Here is a 21,292-nt window from a genome sequence, read left to right as displayed (position 1 = left end):
ATTTCAAGAATGCAGCAAAAATCATGCTGCTCTAATTGACACTCAGTGCTAATTTACCCTAAGTCATTTCATCTCTAGTAATAGATAGTTCTGTTACATTTAATTACTATAAACAGCTTCATTATTCTTGTAGAATCTGAATAACTCAATTGTATAGTGCTGATATCAAGTACCAGTAAAAAAAAATAATGAATCTGTGTTTGTTACTTATTTTGTCACAGTGGATCCATAACTTTATGGGTTTGCTTACCCATTTGAGTAATTTTGAAATTGACAGTGGAGTTTCCCAAGAGTCATTAGTAAGCTTTACGTTTCCTGTTGGTAAAGTAGTTAGTGGTTAAAGTGTCAACACAAAGCTATTACAAATTGCCATGTTTTTTGCTTCTCCATTACACTGCCAAGCAAGCCTTTTTTTTATAAAGCTAATTATGTTGGCATTTTTTTTTGTAAACACATGGAATTTTAAAAGAAACATGATGAAATTGTTTAGCCAGTGTGTTCTAAAATGGTATATGAGGAAATCTAGATTTTTGTCAGTCTACTAATAATTGATTTAAAAAATTTTAACTTTGTGATAATCACTATGAAAAATAAGAGTTCCCTGAGTGGATTTTAAGAAACTCACAGTCTCACATGTCTTAACTGAATTAATCGCTAAGCTTAGTGTCCAGAATAAGGTCTGTCAAGTCAAGTTAACAAGCATTTATTAAGCACATGCAACATATTAGCCCCTGTGTCTAACTACTGGGAATACAAAGTCAAAAAGAGTTCCTGCCCTCAAGGAGCTCAGTCCAATGGGGGAAACAATATGCAAACAACCAAGTCCATACAAGATATAGAGATAATCAAATCAGGAAAGCCCTAACATTGAAGGGGACTCACATTTAACCTGGATTAGACTACACTGGAGTTTGGTGTTTAGTTCTGAGTACCACATTTCTTTCTTTTTTTTTTCCAACATTCACTTGTATAAGATTTTGAGTTTTAAATTTTCTCCCCCTCCCTCCTCATCAAACTTCCCAAGACAGTGTGCAATCTGATATAGGCTCTACATATACATCCATATTAAATATATTTTCACATTAGTCATGCTATGAAGAAGAATTAGAACCAAGGGGAGGAACCACAAGAAAGAAGGAACAAAACAAAACAAAAATAACTGAAAAAGAGAGCAAATAGTATGCTTTTATCTGCATTCAGACTCCACAGTTCTTTCTCTGAATGTAGATAGCATTTTCCATCATGAGTCTTTTGGAGTTGTCTTAGCTCCTTGTATTGCTGAGAAGAGCTAAGTCTATCAAAGTTAAGTCATCACACAATGTGTATGTTACTATGTACAATGTTCTGCTGGTTCTGCTCACTTCACTCAGCATCAGTTCGTGCAAGTCTTTCCAAGTTTTTCTGAAGTCTGTCTGCTCATCATTTCTTTTTTTCTAATTAATTTATTCTTAGTTTTCAACAATCACTTCCATAAGGTTTTGAGTTTTAAATTTTCTCCCTCCCCCTCTGCCTCCCCAAGACAGCGTGCAATCTGATATAGGCTCTACATGTACATTCCTATTAAATATATTTTCACATTAGTCACGTTGTAAAGAAAAATTAGAACCAATAGAAAGAACCACAAAAAAGAAGGAACAAAACAAAACAGAAGAAAAAAAAGAGCAAATAGTGTGTTTCAATCTGCATTCAAACTCCATAGTTCTTTCTCTGGATGTGGATAGCATTTTCCATCATGAGTCTTTTGGAGATGTCTTAGATCCTTGCATTGCTGAGAAGGGCTGAGTCTATCAAACTTAGTCATCTCACAATGTGGCTGTTACTGTGTTCAACATTCTCCTGGTTCTGCTCACTTCACTCAACATCAGTCCATACAATTATTTCCAGGTTTTTCTGAAGTCTGCCTGTTCATCATTTCTTATAGCATAATAATATTCCATTACATTCATATGCCACAACTTCTTTAGCCTTTCCCCAATTGATGGGCATCTCCTCAATTTCCAATTCTTGGCCAGCACAGAAAGAGCTGCAATAAATATTTTTGTACATGTGGGTCCTTTTCCCATTTTTATGATCTCTTTGGGATACAGCCCTAGAAGTGCTATTGCTGGGTCAAAGGGTATGCACATTTTTGTAGCCATTTGCACATAGTTCCAAACTGCTCTCCAGAATGGCTGGATCATTTCACAACTCCATCAACAATGCATTAGTGTTCCAATTTTTCCACATCTTCAACATTTATCATTTTCTTGTTTTGTCATGTTAGCCAATCTGATAGGTGTGATGTGGTACTGGGTACCATATTTTAGGAAGGACATTGATGAACTGGAGTTTATCCTAAGCAATACTAATAAAATAGTGAGGGGACTGAAAATTATTTTATATAAGGATTAGTTGAAGGTAGGGGATATTTGACCTGGAGAAGGAAAGATTTAGGAAGACCATGATAGCTGAATTTAATTATTTGAAAAGCTCCCCTGTGAAAGAGGAATTCAGCATATTCCACTTGCTTCCAAAGAACAGAAGAAGGAACAAAGGATAGAAGTTATAGAGACACATATTTAGTCTCTATGTATGGAAAAATTAATGGTATAGAAATGAAATTGGCTGAGTTGGGGTGCTAGTGGGACTCCAAACACTGGAGGTCTTCAGAGGCTGCTTATCCCTTATTGAGGAAGTTCAAACATAGGATCCAGTCTCTTCCAACTCAGTGATGTCAATCTAATATGTTCATGGTTATATGAAGAGGCCACGTTAGTCAGTAGCAACTGTTTACAGTAATGAATCACATGGGCACCTTAATTTTTTTTGTTTGAGTTTTATTCCTTAATGTATGTCAGCAATATTTTATTTTATTTTATTTCTTTCAGGTTCCATGCCAACTAATTATGAACTCTACTATGGCTTTACAAGGTTTGCTATTGAACTCAATGAATTAGATCCTGTCCTGAAAGAGCTTCTTCCTCCAACAGATGCTCGATTCCGGCCTGATCAAAGGTAAGAGTTTAAAAATTTTTAAATGCATTGCAGGATCTCCAGAGGCTACCAAACCATTCTCTCCCCTTGACTGATTTCAGCAAATGTGTTTAAATACTTCCTTATATGCAAGACAGTACGTAAACTAATCAAAACAGAATGTTCTCTGTTGTAATGTACTAAATTTCTGGTTTATCTAACTTGCAAAAATATCCACCGGAGCTTCCTTGCTTCTCTTATTTTGTTTGTTTTTGTATTTTTTTAATCATAAGAAAAAATAAACAAAGAGAGAAGTACAGTAAAATGGAAAGGACCTGGAATTTGGAGTGACAGAATCAGAGAAAGGACATCAAATCTAAATCCATCAAAAGTTCCCCTCTATCACGTGCCTGATAAATAGTCACTCAGCCTTTCCTAAAGACCTAACATGAGGGAGAAGCCAGGAACTCTGCAGGCATTTCATTGCACTTTGGGATGGTGCTAATTGTTCTTCTGCCTTTAGCAGAACAACAGTATTCCACCTCTAAATACTTGAAGGTGGTTCCTTTCTCCAAATTATACATGCCTAGTTTCCATAACTAATGTCCATATGAAGTGACCTCAGGGCTCTTCTGTGTGTTGATTGCCTTCCTCTGAGTTACACTCCAATTTAACAATGTCCTTCATACAACGTAGTACCCAAGACTAAAGAGAGTACTGCAGAAGCAGCCTGATCAGGGCATAGTAGTGCAGGACAGTCACCTCTGCTATCCTAATCAGTCTTAATACAGCCTAAGATCATGTTTGCACTTTTGACTGCTATCCCACGCTGACTCATATCAAGCTTGCAATCACTAAGATCATCAGATCTTTTTTCTGTTGAGTCATTGGTTGATTAAACCCTCCCCCCTTATAGTATCCTTGTGAAGTTGAGGTTTTTGAACCCAAATCTAAGAGTTGATTAAATATTAAATATTATCTTGTTAGATTCAGTTCAGTGGTCTAGCTCGTCAGGATCTTTTTGGATGCTGACTCTGTCATCCAGTGATTAACTATCCCTCCCAGCTTTGTGTCTTCTGTAAATTTGGTAAGCATGGCATCTATTCCTTTATCCAAGTCACTGATTCATATGTGCAGCAGCCTAGTACCAAGGATAGATCCGTGTGCTACTCCACTAGGAATTGACATCCCAGTTCACTAATTCAATCAGTTCTGCATCCACCAAACTGTATTATGGTCTACTTTATGTATTTCCAACTTATCCTTAAGAAAAACATCAGAAACTCTGTCAAATGCTTTGCTAAACTTTAGGTAAACTATATCTACACCATCCCCTTATCTACCAATCTAGTAACTTTGTTTAAAAAAGGGAAAGGGGGGAATTACATCATTCTAACATAACCTGTTCTTGATGAAGCCAAGAATTGAGTAACTCCTTATGATCACTGCTTCCTTTTCTATATGTTCACTAACCATCTTTTCAATACTATGTTAGAGAATTTTACTATGAACTGAAGGCAAGCTTACTGTCCAATAATTTGTAGGTTCTCTTCCTCCTTCCCCTCCTCCTCTTCTTTCTGTTTTGAAAATCATGACCTTGCCCTTCCCCAATTCTTCAGCACCTCTTTCATTTTTCATCATATTTCCATTATTATTCACAGTGGCTCACACATTATATCTAAAGATTCTGTAGATTCTAGGTTGGGGTTCATCCGGGCCTGATGACTTGAACTCTTCAAAGATAAACACCCTTTTCCAGCCTCAGACACATACTAGCTGGGTAACTCTGGGCAAGCCACTTAACCCACTGTTTGCCTCAGTTTCCTTATCAGTAAAATAGGGGTAATAATAGTACCTACCTCCCTCCCTGGGTTGTTGTAAGAATCAAATGAGATAACAATCAAAAAGTGCTTAGCATAGTACCTGGCAGATAGTAAGTGCTATATAAATGATAGCTATTATTATCGCCATACTTATCTTGGTTATCAAATTCCCTATTAGCTGCTTTTCTTTAGTCCCTTCTAGTCCAAATGACATTCTCCTTGGTAGAAAAATGGAAGCAAAATAAAGTTAATCGGCTCTGCCTGTCCTCCTATAGTCACATTCATATTACTCAAATGAGCAGTACTACTTATCCCTTATTAATCATTCTCTTTTTACCAATATAGCTTTAAAAAAAAAAAAAAGACCAAACCCCTTCTGTGGTCATTAGCTTTTATCATGACCTCAGTTAATTGTAAGTTTTAATACTCCAGCCACTATCCTTTGAGGACTGTACCAGTTTTATTCTCTACTACCTGCCCTTCTGTCCATTTTCTATACATGTATTTTTAATATCAAAGTTGAGTGATGAGTTCCCTGGGCAGCCACATCAATATCTTTAAACAGTTTGGTGGCCCGGTGGACAGAATGGTGGGCCTGGAGTCACAAAAGCCATGAGTTCAAATCCAACCCCAGACACTAATTAGCTGTGTGACCCTTGGCCAGTCATTTATATGCTTGTTTTCTTCCTACCTTTCTTTTCTTCCTCATGAAAATTGTTTCTTCAGAATATCATTTGTAAGAGCTTCTCATTCATCCACGTCTAATTTCCCCTTTAGAGTCTTAGCACATGTGATCCTACGATCCTTTCTCTGAACCCTTTGAAATCTATTCTCCCCTAATCTAGTGAGTGTTAATCTTTTCCCTGCTTCCCTCTCCTTCTCTGTCTCAAATTTGAAGATATTCAAGTCACTTCCTCATTAAGTTCCCATCATTTCCACCTCTGTTGCCATTTCTTCCTTGTCACTGAGAACTAGCTCTAAAACAGAAAGTCCTCCCTCTCAATAGTGTCTTCATTACTTGAAGGATGAAATTGTTATCAAGTCAGTTCAAGAAATAATTAACTGTTTTACTTTTTGTAGAGAAAGTGCTCTGACTAACCAAAGTCTCCCTTCTCCACTATATCATTTTTGTTCTTGAGTCATTTTTCAGTCATGTCTGACTCTTCAGGACCCATTTGGGATTTTCTTGGCAGAGATACTGAATGGTTTGCCATTTCCTTCTCCAGCTCATTTTGCAGATGAAGAACTGAGGCAAACAGGGTTAAGTGACTTGTCCAACATCACACAGCTATTGTCTGAGGCTGAGTTTGAACTCAGGAAGAGTTTCTATCCACTGTACAGCCTAGCTACCCTTACATATTTGTTATTTAGTCATTTTTCAGTCATATTCAACTCTTTGAGAACCCTTTTGGGGCTTTGTTGGCAAAGACACTGGAGTGATTTGTCATTTCCTTCTCCAGCTCATTTTACAGATGAGGAAACTGTGGCAAACAGCATTAAGTGACTTGCCATAGGTCACATAGCTACCATATCATGCATCCATGCAATGCTTATAATTTATTTTCCAAATGCCTCATTTATGTTCTTGCTCCTCCCCCAGTGATCAGAAGTGTATACACTGCTGACAATACTGCTTGTTTTTGCTTCTATTCATCTTTGCTCAAATGTTCATGCCCAAATGTTCTCCACCATGATTACCATCTTTTTTTTTTCTGTATTTCCTCACATGAATATATCTCAATACCTATGCTACTCTGCACCTCTTTTATCTATGCCATTCCTTTTGAGTAAAAGTGTATCCTTCCCCAGGCATGTTCCTCATCATGAGTCTCAGACCATCGTATCTCAGTGATCCCTTTAATTTCAAATTTGCCTCTTTGTGTTAGGCTTTCTCCTTCCCCTTACTTGTCACCTATGTTTTGTGCACCTGTATATAGATTCTTGAAGCAATGGTTTCACTACTTGCTTGTTTCTTCACTCATGTGAATTTTTGGGTATGCCATGGCTATTGTCCCTATTTTACAGCTAACTCTTTATAGCTTAGTGGCTATAAAAAGGCAATTTTCTTCCTCCCCATTCTCTTTTGATGTAAACCCATTTAATTGGATTTTCAAGACTCCTGGAAAATGCATTTGCAACAGCTTGGGTTGGTGCCATCCCTAGTCAGGAGCCTGTCATTCTGATATGTGAAGCTCTAGTACAGAAATCTCAATCCCATCAACAGACACCATCTTTACAGCTCTACTCAAATCTTCCTTTCTTTTCTGAAGAACTTGCCTTCAATCAGCTGCAGCAATTAAACCACTGGGTGCCACTAATGTCTTTGTTTTCTTGGAGGAGGTTTCATAATACTTGACCATTCCTTCTAGATTCCTTCAGGCAAGGTCATTTGCTGAATTAATTGCTTCCCTAAGCCTGATATCAACATTTATCAGTAACTTCCTTTACAAAATACCATATTATGTACTTATCCTTTGTCCTCATTTTTGACATTTTAACATCTCCATTAGAAGTTTTATTCATTTTCTCAATTTTGTGCCTGTATTTTATTTCATTTATTCATATATTTATGAATATATTCCTCATTTATTCATATATACTTTGCCTTATTTTGCCCAACATTCTGTAATTTAAAAAATTCTCTCATCGAGACTTTTTATCACATTTCCTGATACCCTTTCTTTTTCACAGGACTTACTCTTTTTCCATATATTCTGAATGGAGGAAAAAGTGTCCCAGCTTCTATCAATTCTTTTTTTTTTTCACATAAGTGTAATTCAGAATAAAAGGGTTGCAATAGGATTTCTTTACAATGATAACCTTAAACCTCTATCAATGGGTAGAAGATTGTCATCCTTTTTTTTTAAATCACCAATTCTATGTTGTTCCTTATTAATCCACTATAGTGTCTAAAAACCTTTGGCAGTCATCCAAATCTTCACTTTGTCACGGAAATATCTCCTGATGCACTTTAAGCTCATTTCCTCTTAGTCAGGCCTCAGTGGAGATGGTGAACAGCTGGCTATCTTGCCCTATAATGGCACTTGTGGATGCACAGCACAACCTCATGTATAACAAGTGCACTTTGATAGAACAAAGGGAAGACTGCCTTTTGACTTTGTATCCTCCAAAAATATTCACATGAGATCATTTTTTAAAAACATTTCTTAACAGAGTTATTTTTTCTTTATTTTTTTCCATTAGGCAAGCTAAATTTCCCACCTTTTTTTAAGTTCTAGAATCCGAAAACAGCCTGTTAAAGGCCAAATCATTCCTGATTCCTACCCTTAATGTGATTAAGGTGGATTTTGCATTTCATAGTAGAAGTGTTCCTGGAAAATTATGGGAAAGTCCAATAGCGAGAAGGCAAATCATCTGATGCCATGACCTTCAGATAATTAGCCAAACTTATTTTACTTTGAGATAATTTATGTTTATTTCTAATTAACTTTTAATTGGCTTTAGGGCTTTTTTTTCCCTCACTTCCATTAAATTGATCCAAAAACAATTACAAGTGCACAGGGAAACTGGTTATCCAAAGAAACATTGCAGTGATTATTTTTGTGAAGCAAGACTATATTTGTAGTATAAATAATTGTCTACTAATTTATCTTGTTTAGATTTTTATGTGGGTGAAATGACCCTACTTAATTATTGGAGGAGGGGAAGAATAGATTGATAATTTAATTACTCATTTACTAGTTAAGAAAGATTATAGGATGATGTATTTAGAGTTATATGGGACTTCAGGTCATCTAGTCCAACCACCCCAAGGTCACACAGGTAGTGTCAAAGGTAGGATTTGAACCCAGATCCTCCAACACCAAATTTAATCTTCATTTTACTCTTCTACATTACTCTTTCCTGGTCTCAGGTAGAACAAGGATAGAGAAGGAAAAATTTTAGTGGGTAGGAGGAAGACTCATCATCCTGAGTTCAAATCTGGCTTCAGACACAGTTGTGTGACCCTGGGCAAGTCACTTAACCCTGTTTGCCTCTGTTCTTTATCTATAAAATAAGATGGAGAAGGATATGGCAAACCACTCCAGTATCTTTACCAAGAACACCCCAAATGGGGTCATGAAGAGTCAGACACAACTGAAAAATGACTGAACAACAATAACAAAGGGTATGATAATAAATTAAAATACTGCAATGTTTTCTACTCGTAGTAACCAGGATATCTACTTTTGTGGTATGGATTAAATTATTTTACTCCTACCTAATGTGATATATCTTCTGTAAGCTGAACTATTCTGTGCTTAGGTTTTTGGAGGAAGGAAATTTAGAAGCAGCAGCTGCTGAGAAGCAAAGAGTAGAAGAGCTCCAAAGATCCAGAAGGCGATACATGGAAGAAAATCACCTGGAACATATACCAAAATTTTTTAAGTAAGTCAGTCCATTTCTATAACTAGCTTCTTATATTTTCTTATATTTTTCTTATATTTTTATATCTTCTTATATTTTTAAGGGGAAAAAAGTGTTATCATCAAAGATAACTGCTAGTGAATAAAAATAAGAACACTATGGTAATAGGAGAATGTAAAGAGGCAAAGGAATGGATTCCATTAAGAGAGTGAATGTTGCTTTCTGCTCAGGAAGCATGGAGGAAGAAGATTTCATGAATACTTTGGGCTCACTAATCCTGAAAAAGCCAGTCTTATTCTGTCCTCCTTCTTTACTCTGCCTATGGAAGATGCTGATGTCTTCCTTGCAAAGCCAAGGAAAATGAGATGTTACCAGGACGTCTTGTTTAGTGATCAGAGATTCTGTAGAGAAAGTATCACCCTTCACCCATTCTTGCCAAGAAATTTGTAACAAGAGAAAGGCACTTGATATTTGAATTATGAATATGTAGCCCATTTCACTTTTAGAACCATTCAGAAGTGGAATGGGCTGCCTACTAGGCAGGGGATTTCCCCTATATTGGAGGTCTTCAAGGAAAGGCTGAATGATCACTTGTCTTTGCTTATAATGGGTTTTCTTGTTCATGTGACAATTGGACTAGATGGCCCTTTGAATTCCAATGTTAATGGATTTTGTGAATACCTGTCTTTGAAATCCATTGCGTTGTGATGCCAATGATTATTAAACAATGATAGGATGATCATTACTACTAGGCTTCTCTGTTTGTCACATAAATTGACAATTGTTATATGTCCTTTTCAAATCACTGTAGATACAGTAATTAATCTGAAGGGTCAAAGACCTTGCCTCACACTACACCATGTAGACATTAGAGCTGTTATTTCATGGCTATTTGCTTTAAAACATCTCAACCTCTAATGGATGTGTTCAAAGTTCCTCATTCTTTATAGATGTGTTTTTCAATTACAATAATAATAATACTAACCATTTATATTTGCATAAAAGTCTTTTTGCTAAAGCCTTTTTCTCACCTACATCCCCTGATGTAGTTGATATGACTGTTCTCCTGCCTGGTATTCAAATGAGAAAACTGAGATTCAAGAAATTAAGTGATTTGAATAAGATTACACTACTCCTACATGGGAGATCTGGGATTCACATTTAGGTCCTCTGATGTCATGACCAGCTCTCTTACCCCTCAGTTTCCTTATCAGCAAAGTGAGGGAATTGGGTTCAGTGCACTCTAACATCCTTCTAGTTCTAAATAAATAATAATTTTATTCTAATTTTAAATTCTGTGATCCTCTTTATTTGAAATATTCAATAACTAAAGAAAAACATTTGACAACAGTGCCTACCACATGGTAGACACTTAAAAATGTTGGCTGGTTGATTGTGTTATCAGTATTAGGAAGTTTTTAAAAACTCTCTTTGAGGCATTAGATACCAAATCAAATTTAAATCACATTTTCCTTTTATTTTGATTCCATTCTTATTAGACTTAAACTGATACTCCCTCCCCACTACTCCTTTCTCTGAACCTCTTTTGCTTCAGAATATAGAAGAGAATTAGTGAGTGAGGATGTCAAAAACCCACCTTAACCAATTGACCACTCATCTAGACTAAAAGCAGTTATTGTTTGTCCTATTTTTCTTTCACATTATGTCATCACATCCTTTACAATGATTTTCAAATCTCTGGAATTGAAATATACCCAGAAGGACAATGATTGGATGTGGTTTTTTAAATCAAAACATAATTTACAAGGAAGACCTAAGTTCAAATCAGGCCTCGGACACTTGACACTTACTAGCTGTGTGACCCTGAGCAAGTCACTTAACCCCGATTGCCTACCAAAAAACATGTGTGTGTGTGTGTGTGTGTCTGTGTGTGTCTGTGTGCATGTGTAATTATTTTCATAATTCGTAGGCCTCTTTGAATTCCCATATGTACTGTAAAAAAATTACCTAAGTGAGGAAAAAAAAGAATTTTATCTCCTTTTTTTACTTAGATTTGGTTTTTCAGTATGCTCATCTTTGCCTAAAGTTTTTCAGTATGGTCATCTTTGCCTAAAATCCTCAGCAAGAATTTGATCTTCAAATGTACATGAAAAATCATAGTCTTTTCCTGCCTAGGCCTCCCCTTAGCACTCCTTCCCTGTTTATTGGTAACTGGACTGAGTCTGAGGATGAGTTCCCAGCTGGTTTCGTTTTACTCCGTTACCGCATGCATAACTTAAAAATCCTGACAGCATGAAGTCCCTTCTGTTCTGTACAGCCTTCCCTTTAAAGCTAAGTCTTTTAAATTTCGGGGAGTATGTTTTCCTTTCTTCTCATCAGGAAAAACTCGGGAGTAAGATCATGAGCTCAGAAATAACCTCTTTCCCTTCTTCCTTATCTCGCCCCTCTCCCCACCCCCATGCCCCACGCCAAAAAAGAAAGATGTTGTAAAGAGGATAAAATCTCAGTTTAAATGCCTTTCATTTTAAATTGTACTTAATAGGTTGGCAACTTTGGGCAGATCTCATTGCCTCTCTGGGCATTGTTGGCCTCATCTATAAAATGTTACCTTCTTACTAGATGGTCTCCAACTTTTCTTGCTTGTTTTTCCACACCCACGACTTTCATTTCCCAACTCAGGGCATTTTCCCTGGCTGTCACCCATACCTGAAATGCTCTCTTTCCTTATCTCCATCACCTCATTTTCCTGGCTTCCTTTAAGTCCCAGCTAAAACCTTACCTTATATAAGAACCAACTCCCAATCTTCCTTAATTCTGGTGCCTTCACTCTAAGACTATCCCGTTTCCCCTGTATGTATCATGTCTATCTCTCCCATTGGACTGTAAGCTCCTTGAGAGCAGGACCTGTTTTTTTAAACCTTTTTTTTTTATCCCCAAGGCTTCGCACAGTGTCTAACACATAACAGAAGTTTAATAAATTATTGAGCTTATTGACTTGTCTTCCCTTTCAGCTTCAGTACTCCTGTGATTTTAAAAAATATTTTCAGATTCAGCTGGATCATAAATTCAATCTGTCTTTGCCTGCTCCAGATTAGCCTAAAGTAGTGAGGAAGAGTAGTAATTCATATAGTACAGAAGGCCCTAACATATTTGTGGAATTTTGATAATACTCATATCCTGTGGTTTTAAAAGACTTCAAGGAAGTCCACCTGCACATCAGATGGACCCTGTGGCAAATTTATGGGAGGTCGTGAACCAAAGTAGAATAAGATCACCAGGCATGGTTAGTCTGCAATCTGCATCATTGGAAGGAATGGCCATATTGATGAGATCATAAACCATTAGCATATCGGAGTTATATTGGGACCCAGCTGGAGTCCAACGGAAAAATGGATTTTAAAAATCTACTTTGAAGTATTAGCCAGATGGTTTCCCACATTAATTATTTTTCCTTTAACATGGCTATGAGGCCAGCTACAGTGGGGATATGCTAATACATCTGAATCAGTAGTGGCCGTAACTTTGCAAAGTATAATTTGCCAAGACTTGCTCTAACTGCCCAAGCTGTGTAAGGTAACATATAGCCAATAACATCATTTTTAGTAAGTTTCATGGCGACAAAAGAGAATCAAGGTCTGTTTGACTGTCTTGCAGCATGTTAGGCACTTAAAAAATGTTTGGAATTGAGTGTCATTGAATCTGATATGAATTTTTTTTTATGTTTTCACAGAAAAGTCATTGATGCCAATCAAAGAGAAGCCTGGGTTTCTAATGACACCTACTGGGAGCTTCGAAAGGACCCTGGCTTTAGCAAAGTAGAAAGCCCTGTACTCTGGTAACCCAAGACTGTAGATCCGAGTACACATATCACACTCTGAATGAATAAATAACTATGCACAATGATGTTTCTTATAGCTAAGCGTGGTTTGTGGGTCTACAGAAAACTTACCATTTGCTTTTCTATTCATCTTTATAATGGACTTTCAAAAGTGCATTAGACCAGGCCCCTGACCACTTTGGGATCCTTTCTGTTTTGCTGCAGCCATACTCCTTAAAACGTCCTCACCCTTGAAACGCAGAATAAAGGGAGCAGATTAAAGTAATCCAAAGTCTGAAGAATTTGTAAAGAAAAAAAAAACTGTACCTGGTGCTTAAAGCCAACCTCGAGAGTTCAAAATAATATGTATAAATGTATAATGAATTTGGTCATTTGCTTGGAAGAGCCATGATTATATACTCTAAACTCCCGGGTCACAGCTGCGGGTCAGTTCAGGCTTGACGTTTGTCCTTTGATGTGACACGCTTGTGCTGGCCTTGTTAAACAACAATGACAACAACAACAACACAACATGATGCTTTGGGAAACCTGTTCCATCCATACGCCATTGTTCATGCCTTAAGAAATGTGAAGATGTAAAATAAATCATTTTAAAATGTGTGCTCTTAGGCTGGTGTGAAGAACAGATCTTTTTGAAGCATGATATGATTCCCATGCTGGGGGTCAAAGCAGTCCCATACAGGAGCATAAACGGGTGATCACATGGCAAGGAGAAGCTGCACAGTTGGCTTTGATGAGATGGATGCTAGGGTTGGGATCCATCAGAAGAGAAATCGAAGGCTGCATCCAGGTTGCTAGTTAAGAAGTTCCTATCCTAAAATACCCTTCACTGAGAAATAATCCCTGCTGGTTTTGAAATCACAGTGAGCCCATTTAGTGGACAAAATCTAATTTGCTTACTTTGCATCAGTGTTAAGAAACTTTTGAAGGAGAACCTGAAGGACATGAAGAGCCCTTCAGGGCTCGATAGTACTATAATCTTAACCGTCATTTTTATGTAAGGCACAGAGGAGATTTAATTACATAGATTTGGAGCTGGGATTTGTCATCATATTGCTTGCCAACCTCCTGACTCCCTCACCCAGGATCCCTAGATAATTTTCAGTAGGGACAGGAAGAGGAACACTACCTATTAGCATTAATAACTGCTTATTTGTGTTGTCTAAATGAGTCCTACGCAAAACTGTGTTTTATGTTTTCCATTAAGTGATTCTGAGTTTTTTCAGGGAAGAAACAAGATTTTTGTTGGTAGGTGGCCATTTATCAAGCACTTAAGGTTTTGGTTTGGATTTTTTTCAGCAATGGAAGAAGAATGGATGAGGAATTCATCGCTTACCCCAAAAGTGGCCATACCTGTATTTTGCATAATTTAAGGCCTGTTTTTCCACTACCACATGGGAGGGTTATACAGGCAACTTGCATCAGTATTCACTATTTGTTTTGCATGTAAATGGCAAAATTAACACCTGTATGAAGATCTCAAGAGATTTTCATACAGAATGCCTACATAGACACTCATGTATTTATTCTTAGTTAGAGCCCTATAACTGGGCTGTACCTGTTATGTTAAACTGATAACAAGATCATTGAAATTTTACTTGTTTAATCACTCATAGTGATTCTAGTATTTATCACCCCCAACAAAAAAGCCAAGGCTTAAAGTAAAAATGTATATTCCATTCTTTAGATAACACCTGTATCAGGAGTAAAAAGAGAAAATTCTAATGAAAGCTTGGGTAAAAGGGATAGAATCTTTCATAGGCTAACCAGTTTAGTCAATAAGACAGGGCACATATACAGGCTTCCTGTTTAATCTGATAGGAATGCAAATAGAAGGAGTAAAACTTTGTATTGGTTTGCATAAGGGATGCAGACCATATTAAATTAGTAAATAATCAGATTTTTGGCATCTCCTTTAAACCACACGAATTTGTCTCCTTCCTACTTTTCCAGTTGTCCCCATTCCACATCTGTGGGTGGTTCCACCCACGGGATTATATGCCTTCTTCCATGCTCAGCCCACTCCTCTGTCTGTCCATACAGCTTCCTAAGGCGTAAGCTTTTAGAAGAATCCTCTTGACCTCTTCTCATGAAAACAGCTGCTGATCTGCTGTAATTAGTGTTTGAAGCTTCTCTCTCCTGCCCTTAAGAGTACTTCCTTGAAGTATCTCATAACACAGTCCAAACATAGGGGAAGTATCGTACGAGGTAAGGGACTATTAAGGGCACAGTTGTAGAAAAGTAACGTAGGGGATTGCTTGAGGAGCAGAGAGGCAGTTTGAGAAGGCTAAGAAAGATAAATAGAAGCTTGCCATATTGTAAATGAGTCAGAAAGAATAACACTTCTACTGAGGGTGTGGATTCTAAGATGGGTAAAAGAGATCATTTGTTAGGAAGTAAGTTTTGATTTCACATCAGGCAGAAGCTAACCTGATGCTCCCAATTGAAACTGAGGATATGAGGAATATGTATATGTATGTATACATACATATATATATATATAATATATATATATATATACATACACACACACACACACACACGTATAATCAAGTTATTTAACATCTCAATGCCCCAGACAATTGTCTAAGATAATTTACAGTTTGTGTCAGTGGAGGGAGTTTCCATATTGAATATTCTACACACTGATGAAATCGCAGGTCTAGATGCTCCCTCATGCCCTTAAAAAAAAAGTCACCCAAAAACCTATATTTCTTAATCTTTTGAGGTTTAGACCTGATCAGACTATCATTTGAAAATGTTCAACAAAGTGTTTAGAAAACATTACACTGAATACTATAAATGCTAGAATTGGTGTGTGCATTTCACTTCCCAGTGGTTCATTGTTCATATATTATTTGTGCAGTGCTTAAGTGGTTGTGAAATTTATTATCTTTAGATTTTTTTTTTATGGAGTGGTTTAACTGAGACTATATCTAACAGCAGAAATGAAGAGCAATATCAGGTAGTTGTTTTGATAAAAACCTAAATTGGTTTTTGGAGTCTTTAACACTCTGTATGCCTATTTTGTTATTAAGACCTCTGTCCACAAAAGACTTTACCAATAATGTTGTGTTTTCCCAAAGATTTGTTCACCACCTCTCCTTTCATTATTTCTAGCCATTAAGGAGAGTAACAACAAATGATTATGACTCTGTAGCCATGGCTGTGGCTGTGGATGTGCAAAATGGGTCAGTGGTATAGCCCAGCAAGGAGGCAGCAGCAGAAACAAATTTATTACTGCCTAGCATGTGAAGTTGTTCTCTAATAATCCAGTTCTTTTAAATATGACATTTTTTCATTAAAAGGAATTTATTTCCATGGGTTGAAAAATATATTCCTCATTATAATTTCCATAACAATTATGAATAAGTGAAAGAAAAGTCATTATTTAAAATTTACAGTGTTGCAATGCATTGGGCATACAAATAGGAAAGTAAGATAGTCTCTGATCACAAGGAGCTCACATCCTATTAGAGATAAACAACACACAGAGGAGGGCAAATGGAAAAGCCCAGTGATCCTTAGTACAGTGGCGAGGCAAATGCTAATGCATCTTCTTTAATCAAACTCTGATTTTTTATAAACATAATAATTTAAAATAGCACTCTAGAATTATATGTGCTCTTAACTATAAAGAGCTTTCTCTCCCCAAACCCATTAACCATCACTTAATCTGTCTTCAAACCTATCATTGAGAGTTGTTTTATCTCTCCTATTCTCCTATTAAAAATGAATTTTTCAGTCCTAACCAAGAAACCTTTGGTCTAAAGAGTAATTATCCATTTCTTGAATTATCAATGTCTTGCTCATCATTCTTCTAACTTCTTCCTGTCTCTTAGATATTTCACTAAATTGTTAGCTCCTCCACCAAGAAATGGTTAGGAGAAATCAAGACAAAAACTAACATAAATCTCTTTTGCTAGCTAAAAGGCAGTTGATGTGGCCATCACTATATGGCTTGTAATTGTCCGCTCTTTGCCGGTCCCCTGCCTTCACAGATAACGATCACAAATGATAATGGGGAGAGTGCTCAGCACAAACTAGAGTTTCAAATAAAAAGTGGATTATTAAGGTAGTCCAGTCTGTGTACAAAAGTGGAGTCATTTCCACAAGAGAGCCATTATGTTAAAGCTTTATAAAAAGTCACATCTATATTCAGAACATCTTAATGAGACAACCTGGAATCTGTTTTCATGCATTAGTGATTTTCTCATCGAAAAGGTTGCTCTTGGACCAAAGTACTTTCTTCAGAACAGCCCCATAGCTTAGGCAATGCACTGGCTAGCATCTCACCCTTGTAATTCTTTTCATTAAATTCCTTTTGTAATTTTTCAACCAACATTTCAAGCACCATGGAGTGCTTGCACCCATGTGTAGTCTATATTATAGTATTTCTGGCTCACCTCTAGCTTGGATGAATAAGTGTAATAACAGCATCCATTTCTGATGTAGAACTTCAAGGCCTATTTGACTCCAAGCTTTTTGTCCTTAGGTTCATTTAGAGGAAATGACAAAATATATCACTTCTAGAAAAGGTGATATTGGCTTTCCCAGGTATAGACTTAGTATGAAGGGAGAATGCCTTGTTCAGGCTAGTATGATAAATGCAATGTATCCAATATTTTAAGCACATGCTACCCGAATGAATAAGCCAGCTTAAATTTGGTTTGTGTCTAAAAACAGTTACCCCTAAATATTCTACATCCTCTTATCTTTCAAAACAGTGAATTGATTTGCATTCCCTCCCATTCCTGAACTCTCATTCAAAGGACAGGGATGCATTTATATGTCTTTGTTTTACCTTTTTTTTTTTTGGATATGATGTTCCGCTTTTGTAAAATATGCAATATTTATGCATGCTTGTAGGTTTAAAAAAACACTGCAGCTATCACAAAGAGACTCTTCACGAACTAAAAACAATGTCGTACAGTTATAGAGCATTTGTTACCTCAGTATTTTCAAATATAGAACACTGGTGGGATTGTATGTCTTGTTTTCTGCAGATTTCTTTTCTGTAATGTAAAAATGTTTATATTCATCTTTCCATTCAGTCCCTGACACCATATTTTCCATTGACTATGTTTGTATGGGGATGGGCCAAGGAAAGGGAAATGGAAGCTCAAGAAAAGAGGGTATAATCCAATTTGTATACTGCCTATTCACCTAATTTTTTGCCACTATAATAAGCGGATGAACTTCTCAGCACTGTGTTTTTTAGTCTTCCTTCTGTTGCAATAGGTTTCTTCTCTTCACTTTGATTATATTTTATATATTCTCATCCCCATAGATCTTCAATAATTAAAATAATGTCCTAGAAAAAAATTAAGCCAATTATTTTAAGATGGTTACATCATAGTTCTTATAAGGTCATTGTTATGTGTGCATAAACACACTGTGTCTTTCAAAACCTCCCTTACAAACACACACACACACCCCAAGTAGCAATATGTAGGAGAAATAGCAATCAGTGCTAGCAAAGGTGGTCCAACAGAACTTGAACAATATGCTATCTAAATCTTAAATTTCACAGTCTTAGAGAATAAACAAACTTTTATTTAAAAATAACCGCATCCATGAAATTCTATCCTTCTGGAATCCAAAGTGGTTGCAGCGCTGAAGAAAGCGTGTTAAATGTTGTCTTTAAGTGTCCCCTCATAGTGAAATAGTCACTGAAAGAGCAGTGCGAATCCAGAATTCTTGCTCTTGAGAATCTCTGGTTTCAATGTTGGTAATGATTATCAGGAGAATAACTGTGCCACCGAGATGTTTGGTTACATTCTCAAACTTCTGTTTGTTTTTCTTGCAAGACATATTTGCCTTCTGCTCTACTCAGTGGGATTTGCGGTACCATCTCTGCTATTTTGTGCATTTATTCTGCATCTGGAAGAAATGAGGTTAAAACTAATTTTTGGCTAGAAATGGGCACTATTGGCAGTGCATGGACCTGGGTCAGTCCTCCTAACACCAGGGTGTGGGTTTCCACTGACCTCTCCTCCTGGCAAGTTCCACTCAGTTAATCAAAAACATAATACTCACCTCCAGGAGCTCACTATTCTCTGGCCAAATGAAAAATATTTGACATTACCCAGTAATGAAGAGATAGGGTATGAAAAACTCAAGCAAAAGCTATGAAAAGTCAAAAATTAACTAGGGAAAGATTATGCAGAAGGAATGCCTTTGGAGCTTACCAGTGGAAGAGGGTGGGATACACTACTCAATAGACACGACTCATCCTCACCCTGGTCCCAAGCTCAGCCATTTTTGGTTCACTGACCATTGGGGAATGGAAGAGGGCACATTTTGCCTACCATTACTTCATAGGGTTCTAGGGCAAAACTGGCAACTGATTGTCAATATTATCCAGAAGTGTTTTCCTATTAAATAACAACGTGTACATAGCTGAGACTACTGTACAAAACCAGTTAAGACCCCCTCCAGGAACTAGAAACCCATTGTAGAAGAGCCTATCATCCCAAAAAAACATCAAAACATTTCTTTCTGGTTAGCTCATTTCCCCACTGGCTGTACCATCCAGGTGCAAAAACTCGACACTGGATGCTTGCGTAGCAAATATCGGTAGTGTTGCTTATGAAGGAGTGCTGAAAAGGATAAAACTAAAAAACCCAGTAGTGTTCAATTCTGGACAAAGGATGGCCCAGATCACCAATCTACAGCGAGCTCCTGTGCGCCATCATAAGCCTCCTAGAATGCTATATACAAGTCCCAGATCCAGCCCCCCCTTTCTTTCTCTGAAATGTTTCTTTTCCCTGCATTTCTCCTATCATGATAGGAGAAATTTATAGTGGGATCCCAGAAAGGAGGGTGGCCTTCTCTGAAGCTATGGAGCAAGAAGGCCTACTCACAATTATTTCAGTCACTGTTAGCTAACATCGTAAAGAAGCTGCATCATCAGATCTTCACCCAGGTGGGCTACTTCCCTGAAAGCATAGTGGAAGAATAGTTCACCTGAAACAGGTCCACAGCAAAATTACTCAGCTTATCAACTAGGGTGCAAAATGTCTGGAAGGCAATAATCATGGGCAGATGGTTTGCATTTATGGTCATTCTGAGATGGAAAATCAGAGCCAATCTTAAAATGAGGTATGGGATTCTAATCTTAAATGAGGTCTGGTATTTCAAGGAGCTTTTTTTAAAAAAGGAAAAAGCCTATAGTGAAATTTCCTAAGAAAAGACTAATTATTCGCTGCAAAAATGTTTAAAATTGTGCCACCTCAAAATAGGAATTGTGCCTCTTTAATGAATGTTGTATATATGAGAATGTTACATTTGTAAGAGCACAGGAAAATCAATAAATTTTAAATGAATTAACTATCAAAAGGCCTGAGGTTTCTGTATGTGAAGTTTATTGAAAGAACTGTTTTGCAGCAAGAAACAAGATAAGATTCAATATTCATTCTGAAGCCATATGTCTGATTAAGTGGATAATGTAAGTTTGTGTATGTGTGAGTATACATGCATACCTTCGATACCTTCTAATCCTATGTATAGCTTTCTTTAAATTTTCTTCCTTAGAGCATCTACCTAAAGTACCAGAAGCCACATGGTACAATAAACAGTACTAGACTTCAGAGGGTTGCGGTTCTGCTAATTACCACCTGGGTGACCTTGGGCCAGTCACTTTATGTCTTTGGTCCTCAGCTGTGAAATAAGAGGGTCAGACCACAAGACTTCTAAGGTGCCTTCCAATTCTAAACCTATGGTCCTCTCTAATCTTTTAATTTTTAGAGCTTATTTATATTTATGTAAGTATATTCAAACACAACTTTTCTAACTTCCATTTCCCACTTATGTTTTGGGTATATATTCTAGTGCATCTGTGATTTCTCATCAACGTGATTATTCTCACCAACAATTCAGATTGCAGCCCATCTTGTTGCCCTTCCATATGGACATTCACCACAGGAGATGAGCCTAATGTTGAGAGGGCCTTCCATGCATTCTCTCGCTATCTAAGGATAATAATAAAACACATGAGCTGTCTATCAGTTATTATCTATCAGATATGTCTGTATCACTCCTAGATATGTGACCAGCTCCCAGTGAAGGCAGGTGATTTAGTAGATAGAGCACTACACCTGGAGTCGGAATAGACCTAAGTTCAAATCTTGCCTCAAATACTTACTAAGTATGTGACCACAGGTAAATGACTTAACCTCTGTCTGCCTCAGCTTTCTCATCTGTAAAAGGGGAATGATAATAATACCTACCTCCCAAGGTTGTTGTGAGGATAAAATAAAATATTTATAAATCACTTTGCAAACCTATTAGTGTATTTGAGACTTTAGAAAACCCATGAATTGTGGATGGATCAGAGAGCTTTTAGCCA

General features: G+C 37.0%; 1 protein-coding gene across 8 annotated transcripts in view; it reads left to right on the top strand.

Moving 5' to 3' along the window:
• Positions 1 to 14,451, top strand: part of OSBPL6 (oxysterol binding protein like 6) — a 257,856-nt gene extending 243,405 nt beyond the window's left edge. For all 8 annotated transcript variants that reach the window (XM_027866186.1, XM_027866187.1, XM_027866193.1 and 5 more), the window contains 3 exons: positions 2,868 to 2,994; positions 9,042 to 9,164; positions 12,835 to 14,451. In XM_027866186.1, the coding sequence (XP_027721987.1) occupies positions 2,868 to 2,994; positions 9,042 to 9,164; positions 12,835 to 12,943 (359 nt within the window). In that variant the 3' untranslated portion in view covers positions 12,944 to 14,451. The remainder of the gene's footprint in view (positions 1 to 2,867; positions 2,995 to 9,041; positions 9,165 to 12,834) is intronic.
• Positions 14,452 to 21,292: the final 6,841 nt, after the last annotated feature.

This window comes from Vombatus ursinus, unplaced genomic scaffold (genome assembly GCF_900497805.2).
Source record: "Vombatus ursinus unplaced genomic scaffold, bare-nosed wombat genome assembly UNPS02014779.1, whole genome shotgun sequence".
NCBI classification, from domain to species: domain Eukaryota; kingdom Metazoa; phylum Chordata; class Mammalia; order Diprotodontia; family Vombatidae; genus Vombatus; species Vombatus ursinus.
Note: the sequence above shows the minus strand (reverse complement) of the source record. Positions and strands in the feature narration are given on the sequence as shown.